This window comes from Branchiostoma lanceolatum, chromosome 8 (assembly GCF_035083965.1).
Source record: "Branchiostoma lanceolatum isolate klBraLanc5 chromosome 8, klBraLanc5.hap2, whole genome shotgun sequence".
Classification (NCBI taxonomy): Eukaryota; Metazoa; Chordata; class Leptocardii; order Amphioxiformes; family Branchiostomatidae; genus Branchiostoma; species Branchiostoma lanceolatum.
In genome coordinates, this window is record NC_089729.1 from 16,179,566 (window position 1) to 16,192,689 (window position 13,124).

Genomic DNA, 13,124 nt, shown 5'->3' on the forward strand with positions numbered 1-13,124 from the left:
GGTGATCCTGTCAGCAGCGCACATTTTTCTACTGCTGACAGGATCATCCTGTCAATAGCTTTGGGCTTTTAAATCTTGTAGACTAGATGGCCGATCGATTTTTCTGCTGTGTGACAGCCGGGTCAGAAACCGTTACGATTTTGCCCCCCTAAGCTTAAAGGCAACCAAAGCAATATAAGGGCCCAAAAAATGGAAATCAAAAAAATGCTGAAATCTTAATGATAGTGACATTTACTAACATCGTTTAGCACATTTGCGTGATACCTTAATACTTTGAGCATTTTAAAACCGCGCAAAAATCGTGCCGTACTATGATCCCCTTACATCCACGAGCCTACAAAAACTCCGGCCACGATTTTCAGTGAGTTCTAACATCACAACGAATTCGTATTTTTTTGCATCATGGACGTTGCTATACATTGTAATAGTGTTGTTTGAACTAATCATGTATAGAAATAACTAAATGAAATCGGACTTTCAAAATCCGATTTTTGGGCCCAAACATTGCTTGGGTTTCCTTTAAGATCTGCTTGGGGAACCTTACACCTAGTACCTGGTGAGGTTTCCCCGAAAGGTAACATTTCACACCGTGCCGTTACGTGTCAGGTTTTGCGCACAGAGGTCTTCCATTGAAAAGCCATTTTCGACGGTTAATCCTTAATCACCCCCTTAAGTCCAAAGCGCAACAAAGCGTCACTAATGAAAACCACGTACCGGTCTCGAACTTCAAGTAGTCATCTTAGCAACTGTTATACTCCTTAAGCCTCTATATCGGGGATCAAGGTTTCTAACTTAAGCTGCTGGAACCACTTTCTGACAGGTGTGTAAACTACAGGTAATGATGCGATCATAGCCCTTAAGAAAGTCCTAACATTCTTCCTTGAACCCCACAAAAAAGGTCATTTTAAGACTACCCCGTAACCTCGGCATGGCCCTGTTGCTAAATACAAGAGAAAACACTTGGCTATTTCTAGCTTGGTAACTTTGAAGCCGTGTAACTTTGAAGATGTAGAGATGAAGTAGACGGTCGTTGTGCACACGGACATAGCAGCGTTTTTCTCCAAGCCTAGCCATGCAACGTTCGACATGAATATTTTGGTATCTGGATTTTTAGTAGTATTGTGTTTCAGAGCAGTCCAGGCTATGGTGGTTAGATATTCAACAAGTAAGCTGAAGCGTTTTTGTTACCCCTACATATTTCGTAGACTACGCGACAGAGCTTTGTTCCATGTGTTGTTGTTGTTTTTTTCTGCTTTTATTTTCTTTGTTTGTTTGTTTGATTGTTCCTTGGCTAGACCTTTACATCTTGATAACGGTAGCAAACCACGAGATAGCTGACGTCCAACGATTTCCTTCTTTTCGATCAGATCTCCATGAATTCAGACGTTGTATTTTCACCTTTTTTATAAGACATAATTATACATATAACGTTACACGGATTCTAAGTATTTGAAAACCGGTTGGGCAATTCGGTCAGTTAATCCAAGGAGGTTATATAGTCTATATAACCTCCTTGGTTAATCATAGTAGACATGTGCTGTCGTACCAATGTTACCGTGTTTTACACAGTTGACATGTTCACCTGGTGTTCTCTACCCACCGATGTCGCGCCCAGGGTTCACCTGGCCGGATTCATCCGGTTCGAGTACTGGCCGTCAGTCAACTGTCAAGTCAGAGTAAGTCGAACACAAAGTAAAACACAAAACTTCCACGATATACAACTTTATATTGGAATATGAAACTGTTGACTTATGCCGCGTTTGCTGACTAATCTGCAGCATACCACAGTTTGTACCATAATGTTGTCTCACATTGTGAACCTCCTTGTTCTATGCTAACGTTACATATAGCCAAGGCCGTGAAAAAAAATTGTTGTCGGTTTCAGGTTACCCGACAGACCTAGCTATGCTAACGTTACATAGCTAAGGCCGAGAAAAAAAATTGTTGTCGGTTTCAGGTTACCCGACCGACCTAGCAAAAACCTGCCTGATGATAACCTTTTTGGTCGACAGCTGGCAAGGGACAAAAAAAAATTCTGATTGATGAAAACGTTTTAGAATCCTTTTGAAACAGAAAAGGTTATAAGACCACACTCACTAAACCCAAGTACTAGTGCTTGTATGATGTGTATCTGTATGATAAATATGCGATGTTGAAAATACCAGTCGCCTGATGCATTTCAGTTTTACGTTGTTAAACTGTATTGGTTGGATGATCACTTCAGCTTAGCAAAGCAATATTGGGGCCAAAAAACGGAAATGAAAAAAATGCTGAAATCTTTATGGTCGTATTTTTGCATCATACACGTTGCTATACATTGTGATAGTGTTGGCTTAACTAATCATGTATAGAAATTACTAAATAAATTGACTTTCAAAATCCGATTTTTCGGACCCTAATATTGCTTGGGTTTCCTTTAAGTCTTAGATCCTAGATCAACAACACAGTATTTCAAGCGTCTATATTCCCACAAAGTGCTGATATTCGCTTGTCAACACAATCTCTGACGTTGGTAGGGTAATTTCCGCCCTTTTTGGAAATTCAAGGGTCGATATGTCAGTACGTCACCAAAGCTATGCTTACGTAAGTACGTCACATAACATAACAAAAGTGCCGATATTTCCTGCCAACATCAGACATTGTGTTGGTAGGGGAATACCGGAGTTTTGTGGGAATATCGGATGTCTGACGTTGGCATGGGAATTTCCACACTTCTTTTGGGCATTCTACATGCAAAGGTCGGATGACTATGTTAGTACGTTACCAGAGCTTGTCAGTACGTCACATGACAAAAGTGCCGATATTCCCCTTAAAAAACAATCATCGTCCTCGTTTCAGTTTTCATATTGGCATAACCAGTTTCCTCCTAAATCCTAAGCTCTAATTAGTACGAAAATTTTCTAGTTGTACGTCTCTAACATAGGGAGGAATAGCAGGCAAAGACATGCATTTATCAAGAAATTTAGAATGTAAGAATGATCCTGTCAGCAGTAAAAAAAATGGTACTGTTGACAGAAAAAATCCTGTCAGCAGTAGACAAATTTGCACTGTTGACAGGATGATCCTTTAAATAATTTTGTGTACAGACAAACGGGAAGAAGTTTTGTTTTTAATCCCCAGATTATCAGCGAGCTCGAAAACAGCCGTATTTCTCTGAGATTCCTGGACTTGAACATCGAGTCCACCAACAGCAGACGGTGCATCGACTCTCTCTCTATTTACGACGGCACCTTCCAGGAGGGCGTGGTCCTGGCGACGGTTTGCGGCAGTGACGTCCCGCCTGAAGTTCTGTCAAGTGGGCAGCAGTTGGTGTTGGTGATGACGTCAGATAACAGTGGGAACGGCAGTTTTAGAATTCTTTACAGCGTTTTTGTGGACTCAGTGGCAGGTATGTATTTATTTATTAAACTTCACAGAATGAAATCTGGGAGGTGTTGGCAACAGGATCGATGCATCCTTTACAAGGCCAACGCCTCCAGAGTACATTTAAAAACAAATAAAGAATCATCACTAATATCACAATACATTCAAGAAATTACAATAATAACAATAATAATGATAACAAAAAATGACAATAATGGTGGTAATAACCAAAATATTGAAAAAGGACGGTTTGACTATCTTATACAGCATTAACAGGACATATGTTGTTGATGTCAAAGTGTGTTGTCAGAAGAGATGTGTAATGTTCTGAAACGGATTGCTTAAAGCGTTTGGTTGAAGAGTTCGGAATTAGCCTGAGGTATCTAATCTCTGTTGGGAGGGCATTCCATATTCGGACAATTCTTGAGAAAAAAGAGTGCTTGAAGGTCGCTGTATGACATTTTCTTGGGGTCAATTTGGCCAGAGAGAATGCTCTTAGGAAAGGGTGTGGAAAGGATAAGTAATCGTTGACGTCTATTTCGTAATAACCTAAGGATCATTTAAAAATGAAAACGAAATCTAGCATTTCACGTCTATGTAGCTACAAACGCAGCGCTAGCGCTACTATATCTCGTGCAATACCGAATGTCGTCCACTTTGTGTTTTGTTCAGTCACTAACTGGAAAGACAGTGGATACCGTTTCCAAATTCTATTCAGTTGCTTGACGAATTGTTACCTTGCGTACTGCCATGTACATGAAGTATTTTTCCATGTGAAGTTATCGTCGCTTTTTCAAAATTCCCAGATCATTTGTTCCTCAGTATGTCATCAACTTTTCCATCATATATTTCCAGGTTCTTGTCCAACGAATGGTAACTACAGCGCATGCGCTGATGGCAGGTGCATGCCGGGAGACCTGGTGAACGATGGGCACGAGAATTGCCCGGATGGAGAAGACGAGGATGGCTCGGGTGGGTGTTTAGAATTGCGCATGCGTTTAAAGGTCAAGACCTGTAAAAGTCCTAGTTTCAAAGACTGAAAGTATTTTTGAAGGCCGATGAAGGTTCACATATTAACTAAATCAGTCGTTTTGTTCTTTTTTGGCTGGCAATTATTGAACACGGCTTGAAATTATGTTGTAATGCCTTACAGCTTTGCTAGAAGAGTCCGCTTCCAACGGGCAAACTGACGGCACAAATGGTAAGCTTGCGATGTAATCTTTATTTGCGTTTTTATGCCAAGATGCTGTATGTTAAAATTTTAATTCTACAGCAACAAAAAAGCAGTTCTGAACAATGCTAGCGTTATTTGTATGCTGATTTTGAATTACTGAATTATAAAATCATTTAACACAGTAGTTTTGCAAAGTACGTTAATTCATTTTCCCGCAGCTGTCAATTTTTTTCTTCACAGATGACGACGAACAAACGAACGAAGACCCGAACAATACCGAAGACCCGAACACCATGGGAAAATTCGTGTTCCTTCTCAGCGGCGGCGACATCGCGGGGATATGTATTGGGGGACTAATCACTATTGTTTTCGTGGGGGTCGCCTGCAAACAATGTAACAAACCGGGGAGGGTTTCCTCAGAAAGGATGGGAGGGACGGGGCTACACGCCGTTAACGTCGGAGAGGAGGTAGGGGAAAATACTCTGTTGGAAACAGTATAGCTTTCGACAACAGAAGGCACCTGGTACGATACAGTACACTGGGTACCATCCTTGTGACAGTTTCAGTCTGGCAGACTGACTATAACTTATATATGGAAAAAAACAATGATTTGTCAACGTATGTAATAGACAAAATCTCCCATTGGGATTGATATGTATATATATATATATATGATGAACGCATTCTAAGCGTATATTTTAGCTTACTTCTAATAGAATAATTTGCAGTACTGCTATCTGTAAATATAAATACATGTAACAACATACTAGTTCAAAATTATTGCTAGATATTTGGCAAGGCATGAGGTACACAGGTGCTCAACTCGACTCATGAAGACGAGCATATGACAAGCTGACGTCAGACATCTGCTTGGAGGTTAGTCAAGATGTGAACCACGTCTGTGTCCATCCGTATTTTAAGCCCCTGTCACAAAAAGCCGACCATGGCCTCCCGACCTTCTCCAGACCATGTCGTGAGCAAGGTCATCTGTGGCGGGGGTTGGTCGGTTGCCTACCGTGAGTCTATAACAGTCGCCAGCACCAGCCAAATATGAACTGTGGAAAATCAAAGTCTGGAAAGTCATCATCTGCTCGGTAGCGGTCAGCTAGAGGAGCGAACTGGAGCTAGAATAGGTTGGATTCCATGCTACTCCCAACCCAGCGAAGGTCCTGGATGCGTGACAGGGGCTTAAAAAGTTGATTATTGTTTTCATGTTTTCGTTCATTCGTTCATTCTTGCAATCACTCATTTCTGCGTACAGTCATGAACCACTTCAAGGTTTCCAACTTTATTGCCAGCAAGTATTCTTGACTGTTCATCGACGACAACAACTCAAGAATTCCTTGAAAAGAAAGTGTTCAAAAGTCAAGATCTTGATCAGTCAAACTTATATATATATACACACATGTATTACGTACTAGCAAATATTTAAAGGTTAGATTTCCAAGTAAAATACTACATTATACAAAATCATTCGAACAAGTGGATAAGGTCTCTACCAGGGTCAAACGATTCAGATAACATCCACTATCTTTCATCAGCGACTGGCTCATTCTCAGTCAATGATGAAAGATAATGGAAGCTATCTAAAAGGTCTAACCCTTTCAGAGACTTGATGAAGTTGTTTGGATGATTTTTTATCAAAGACCCATCTTGTAAGTTTGCAAATACAACTAGATATCCGGCTTGAATGGTCCTTGTTGACTTTTTCTAGTGTCGTTCTCACCCTAGTTAGGACACACCCTTCGCGTATCCGTGCCAGTCGGCGCTAACACGTTACAACAACAAGTAAACATCAAGTATCAACATTTCCAAAGTTTCTGTTATGTTGACACATAACACGACCTTCACACAACAGGAGTCCAGAAGGTGAGGGTCTGTAAGGGTTTTGTCGAGTGCTCTCTGAACCTTCAGCCGCCATGAAGAGCCCTTACACCATTGTTATCGACCCTGCCACCACCTGAAAGCGGGATATTGGATCCCATACCGTAACCCTAACTTCAAAGACTGTGGATCGACGCTGTCCACACCTAAATTGAAAATGGCACAGCCCACCTTGATGAACTTTCTGCTGAACTCCCATGAGACTGGTCTACTTTACGTCAACATATAGGGGTAGTATTCTACATCAAAGGCAATTTTAGCCCCACTTGACAGGAATGCTCTGCTGAAGTCGCTAACAGGCAGTGACCGAACAGAAAAGTAGACAGTATTCGATCATTAAAACCTGTGCGATAGACATCTTAACAGTTCGGTGAGACGAACATTACGGTGAAGTAGCCATGGGGGAAAGGATTCGTCGTTTGCAGCGGGGATTTCACTGCGTGGTCGCGCTGTTGGCTGCCTTACTCCCGATGACGCACGGAGAGCGTTACCAAACCTGTGAGTTATGTTATCTTAAAAAAGTCTTATCAGTTTACAGGATATGTGACTATCGCGCATCAGAAAGTTCGCCAAAGTTCATGTCTACATGTCTCGTTATCACTTGCAGGAGTTCTAGAAGTATGCAGGGGAATATATCAACTTCACCGCGTTGATTTCCCTTGGTAGGAGAATTCGGCGTCTTGCTGAAGTGATGTTTTGTCATTTGCTTTGTTTGTTTGTTTCAAACGGTTTGCCGTATATAATGACGTACATATAGTAGGATGGGAGAATTATCATGCTATCATTAGTGAAATGCTCTGTCAAAAGACACAGAAGATATTCTTAAATCGGTAGAATCCGATTTAAAGTCTAAAACAAGCAACAAAGATTCGAATTACATGCTATACTTTATCGACGAAAGACAGAAAGAAAGCTACGATAATGTATGCACGTTTCGGTTAAAGTATTGAAAGCAATGTTTTTTTTATTTCCCCCCACTAAAGTTGCGATGGAATGTGGCGGTACCGTTGAACTGGGTGACATCGAGGCTGGGTATGTATCGTACTCGTACGATCCCGGACAAGACTGTACCACGACATTCACTGGAACATCAGGCAAGAAATTCCTGCTGCACTTCGTGACCCTTGACATGGGACCCGATGACTCCTGTGATGACCACGAGTTACGGATCTACGATGGCGAGCAAGGTTGTTATTTCCACCATTTTGATTCAAAGAAACCATTCGTCCTTTAATAAAGTTTTTATCTCCATGAAAAAAGGTTTGTGTCACCGGATGCTTAAAGTCAGTATAACTGTAAAACATGTACATGGATTGTAATGATTTTTGGTATGTGGGTAGGTGTTGGGAGGAGAAAGGTCAATGTCGATTTTGGGCCCCCTGGCATGTGTCACTGAAACTGCAATGGCGTATTTGTTAAAATCTTTTAAGAAGAATAACTGAAGAAAGGAGTGACAGATTGTCATGTTATTTACTGTGCAGGTAGCTTAGACAGAGACATATACAATGAACTGCAAATTATGCAAATTGGACTTAATTTGCATAAGTAATGAGGAAAATCTATATTTGCAATGTTGTCCATTGCATATTGTGGGACATCTGTTAGTAGCTATTTATAGCGAAAGTGGGTCACTTCTCCTGGGCACGACAGGTGGGGGTCATACCATTGAGCGATATAGAATGGGGGGAACTGGTTTAATAAAAAACAAAGTTTCATGAAGATTTTGGGTCCTAAGACTCTTGTTCTCTTTTGTGTTTGAGCAGCAAATTACAGGTAAAAGTTGCAAAATAATTTCCTGACGGTCAGCTTCTTGGCATGGTACACGTCACGGTGCTAACAGAACGAACGAATCGAAATAAGGGACAGAATTGAAAGAAAGAATCTGAAAGATAGTGAAAGGGGACATAGGAAATATGACGGAATAAAAACAAAATGAAATGCGTTGTGTGAGTATGGTAGAATGTTGCCAAATATCAACGATGCTTGAATCGGCATTATAAAAAAAACACTTTATGGCTAATTCGGCACAAGAAAAATGCTGTTTTTTGTAAAGCTAAAGTATAGTGTAGTGATAAGCCTGTTCATTGTTTCAACTGCGAATTTGCAGAGCGATGCATTTGAAGGCTACGGGACTTAAATGAATAGCGTCTTGACTTGTACAAAACATGGTTCAGACAAGAACTGTTTACAACAAGGGGCCTTCACGTTTGACATATTAGCCACAATGGCATGCGCAGTAGGAACCCTGAACCAGCTTATTCGTGGTTTATCAAACTATGTACATATGATTACAGCTTCTGGTGACCTGCTGGCATCGGTATGCGGGAGCGAACAGGAAGACGTCACCGCTTCGTCTAACGTCGTGACGCTTCGGCTGACTTCGGGCGATGACTCGGCAAGGGGCGATGTTAGGATCCAGTACACGATGTTCTACGACTCCCAAGGTATACATTTGACATGTTGTGAAAACTTTCGGACAATGCAACAAAAGGTTTATACTAGTTCTTAGCTTATGCGTTATGATAGTTTTTAAAGCTCTTTATAACCAACTACATCTCTAACTTCGAACATTTAGTTTCCGCGTCCGGCTTAGTAAAGAAAAACTTTGAAAAATCTTTACACCATTTTTGGCCAAATATCCACAGATGATGCATGTCGGGAAAGTGAGGACTTCCGGTGTGATGACGGCAAGTGTATCCGGTCCGAGTTACAGCAGGACGGATATTGTAACTGTCCCGGTGGTGCGGACGAACCCGACGGTTGTGAAGGTAACTTCATTTATTTTTGCTTCCTTTCTCTGCATTGTACTCATATTTACACCTTCTGAGGGAAAAAGATTTGACCGAATCGAACCACTCACTACCCCCTGGCGGATTCAATTGGCAGTGCATATCATAGTAGGACAGATTCATTCTGAAATCATAAATTGTAACAAATGTCAAGTACGTCCCAAGAATTGAAATACATCCGTCTAAAAAGATTGAAGTACTCTAAAATCTCTACACCAAATGAGTTGAGTTCAGTATGGAATTTTCCTTTTAATGAGAAACATAACAATCTTTTGACGTCATTTTTGATTCACATTCCAGCTGGCGTGTCGGACAGCGGCGAAGCAGAGCCGGAAGGGGAACCGGAATCTGAACCAGAACCAGAACCGGAATCTGAACCGGAACCGGAATCAGAATGGATTCCGGAACTCGGGATGACCATGTGGGCACTAACCGGAATCATCATCGGGATTGTCGCCTTCCTTATTTTCACAGGGGTTGCTGTTTACTTCGCGATCAAGGTGATTTCAGAGGTTACAATGACTGTTGGGATAGAATGCGTCAAAGTATCACCCATCGATTAGTTATCTCCATGAAAAATTGAGATATAGGTTTGGATGTGTCTGTATGTGTGTCTGTTTGTCTGTCCGTTTGTGTTTCCGCACTACTGTAGTCAGCATAACTCAAGAACCTCTTGATGGATTACGATGATATTTGGTATGTTGGCAGGTGTTGTGAAGCCGAAGTTCAAGGTCGATTTTGGGCCCCCTGGTATGTGACCTTGGTACTGCAGCCGAACTTCCGTTTTTGTATCTTTTGACCTGGGCGTGCTATGGTCTTGTTTGTCATGGCGGTCAGCAGTTCTCATTTCATAATCTCATTTCATAATTTTAAACAAAAAAAAAAAACGGTTTGCATATAGATATTAAAGAAATATTTGACTGTAAAAGATAATCTCCAAGCAGATCTAATGGTTGCGAGGACCGTATCCAACTGGCAGAAGAGCTTAGGTTGCCATAAAGACTTGTTGGATACGGTCTTCGCAACCATTAGATCTGCTTGGAGATTATGTAAAAGAGAGGGGGACAAAATGAAATATAACTTAACCACATTTGTATTTTTCTCGATTGTTTCATTCTCTGCCCATTTTGTACAATCATAGTCAACGCAAAACCATACTCATAGCTTTTGAGAATGTTTGACAATGTCAAATCTCTTATTTTCTTAGCATTGCAAGAAAGGCAGCATTGGTGGAAGCCCTGGACCGACAACAACCATACCCATGGGACAACCACCCGCCTATTCACCTCAGTCCAAAACTGGACCTACACCTATCAGCGCTTAGACGAGTCAGCAATGTTTGTGATATTCTGAAAATAATAGATACTTAGGACTCGACTATAAGTACGTTTTCAATCTTCAGTGGGTAGCGTATGTTGCATTTTGCTTCTCTTTAAGATTTCGGTACTGTAAGTTTCTTTCCTGTCATACACGCTGTAATATAACAGAAAGTTTTTCATTTGATAATGAAAATAATGAAGACGTACATCAACAAGGTCCTCTACCACGATAGATCCGATAAGGTGAATAAAAGATAGTTCTGTGTGATTGTAACGGCGTATCACTTTGTAAATCAAGTGTCTATCTTTAGCTCGTATCATTTTGGTTATTTGCCATATCCAAGTGTATGCACAGACTGTATTATCTGGTAGATCGAAACACCTTCGTGGCCTTTTCTCCAGACAAAAAAAAGATGTCATCTAGAAGGCACCTGATCGGCGTTATCATTATCATATCTCCACTGTACAAATCCAGTTTAGTCCTGATAAATTGTTCTTGTTGCCATATGATCGAAGTGTTGGCGTTCTAATCTCCAAGCAGATGTTTTGGTGGACAGATAACAATTGATAAAACTTCTTCAGGATTTTGCGGACATTAATTCTACCTTTTAAGTCATATCACAATTGTAGAGAGTGCAGGTATCATGATCGTTGATGTCACTATTTCTACATGGTTATGGGCCGGACGGAAAAAAAATGACTCACCTAAATTTTGATTGAATCGCTCAATCCTCTTCAGCTAACTAACCCAATTGCTCTGGACACGAGAGTTTATGCGCTCCTCTTCCCGAGAAGAGTAAAGGGGGCTATCTACATTAGGGCCCACCAAACATTTTAACCGGGAGGGGTGGTCGATACCGACTTCCAACAACCTTTGACCGATTGCTGACGTCATACGCCCATTAAGTCTCTTCGCCAGATAGTCGATAGAGCATTGAGCAATTCCCGTGAACCCAATTCTTTTTTTAGTTGGCGAACAGGTAAGCTTTTCCATGACCAGTTATTGTACAGTGTACAAATAGCTGCATACTTCCTGTTTCAAGGCCTACACGAAATGATGCCAATATGATAGTGTACCCTGGAGTGGACAAGGCATTATCCGCAGCTCGATATCTTAAGCGTCAGGATACAGGTACCTATAAATCTTTAACAGCCCACAGCAAGACAGAAGCTTCAGGAATTAGCAAAAAGCCTTGACGGAATCAGAATATCGTGCACGGAAATCTCATGGTAAGAACATCTATTCATAGCTTGTCTCGGATGGAAGAAAAACTACTTTGAGCATAAACTGCCAAAAGTTTAGAAACTTAGGTCCTTTTTCCTTCGCTGAGCCTTTGTCCAATCAACGTCCGTTTCTGTCAAACTAATTACTTGGAACGACTGGTTTATGTTAAATGGGCAATCAAAAGCTCAAGCTAAAGTATTCTGCTGGTTATTGTGTACTTTGAGGTAAAGGTAACTCCGAGCTTACGACAAGAATTCATAATTAGAATCTGGCATAATTGTTCCCTTTGTGATGTTCTTCCTTTTATTCATGATCATAAGTACATGTACCTACGGAAAGTAAGCTCTCCTATAGCCAGGAGTAGGCGGTTGAACGGAGTTGCTGCTGTTTTGTTACGTCAAACTGAGGCTCATGCCAATTTCAATTGTCCCCCCAGGATTTGATTTGTCGTGGCATAATGTATTTTTGATTTGCGCGAAATCCGTTAAGCCTCTGACCTCGAGGACTGATTTTGTCACATCATCAGAGAGGTTCTTGAAACATATTGTGGAGGATTTTCAAACCGTTTTAGCAAGGCCAAGTACATTGTAATGGCCTTGGTTTTAGACACCCATGGGATTTGGTCGCGTTGCAGTACGTTTTAAAGTTGAAGTAAATTATGTCACTGTCGTCTGTCGTGACTCTGTCGTGATAATTGAATACATTGTTTCGAATAGCTGAAAATGAAGTGAAGTTGAGACCGATAGTCGTCAGTTTTAGTAACAGCCTCCACTGCGTTAAAGTGATATATAATTGTGTCAAACTGCGTTGCTGCAGAGGTTATAATTATCACTTTTAGTGGTGAAATCCTCGGCCATGACGAAACATAGTCATAATTTTCCCGATCGCGGACTTTGTGACCAAGTTCAGTTTATGATCTTCACCAGTAAAAGAGTTCAATTCCACGGACGGTCTCTGGATATAGCTCTAGCCTGAGATGTACCTGGCTGATGCACATGTTCTCAATATAAATAGCTACCGTTTCGATGTCTTGATAGCTTTAGGGCCCTGTCACACTTGTGCGTAAGTTCAAGTTCGTATGAGTTGCGCATTAACATTTCTTAGGTTTAAGGAAAGTTTGCGGGGAAGAAGTTGTTTTCTGCGTTGACCCACCGTTGTGCAGCCTAGTTATCGAACCAAGGAAATGACTTCTTGGGCTGAAAACTCAATCTTGACCAAAAACATGTTAATACGCAACCCATGCGGGCTTGTTTATACGCACAAGTGTGACAGGGGATTTACATTGTAGATGTAGGTTGTGCTGTCATTCATGAAAGGTCATCGTGAAAGGTCATCGTTTCAGACGATACATTTGTTCTGCTTGCGACAAA

General features: G+C 41.1%; 2 protein-coding genes across 2 annotated transcripts; both read left to right on the forward strand.

The window, feature by feature from the left end:
* The first annotated feature begins 963 nt into the window (after positions 1-963).
* On the forward strand, positions 964-6,067 carry LOC136440676 (low-density lipoprotein receptor-related protein 12-like). The gene is made up of 6 exons (XM_066436774.1): positions 964-1,165; positions 1,570-1,676; positions 3,121-3,388; positions 4,219-4,335; positions 4,517-4,564; positions 4,778-6,067. The coding sequence occupies exons 1-6, from the start codon at positions 1,087-1,089 to the stop codon at positions 5,035-5,037; spliced, it is 879 nt and encodes a 292-aa protein (XP_066292871.1). The 5' UTR covers positions 964-1,086; the 3' UTR covers positions 5,038-6,067.
* Positions 6,068-6,669: 602 nt separating this feature from the next.
* On the forward strand, positions 6,670-10,959 carry LOC136440402 (enteropeptidase-like). Its single transcript, XM_066436433.1, has 6 exons — positions 6,670-6,919; positions 7,405-7,608; positions 8,716-8,865; positions 9,067-9,189; positions 9,511-9,710; positions 10,418-10,959. The coding sequence occupies exons 1-6, from the start codon at positions 6,820-6,822 to the stop codon at positions 10,532-10,534; spliced, it is 894 nt and encodes a 297-aa protein (XP_066292530.1). The 5' UTR covers positions 6,670-6,819; the 3' UTR covers positions 10,535-10,959.
* Positions 10,960-13,124: the final 2,165 nt, after the last annotated feature.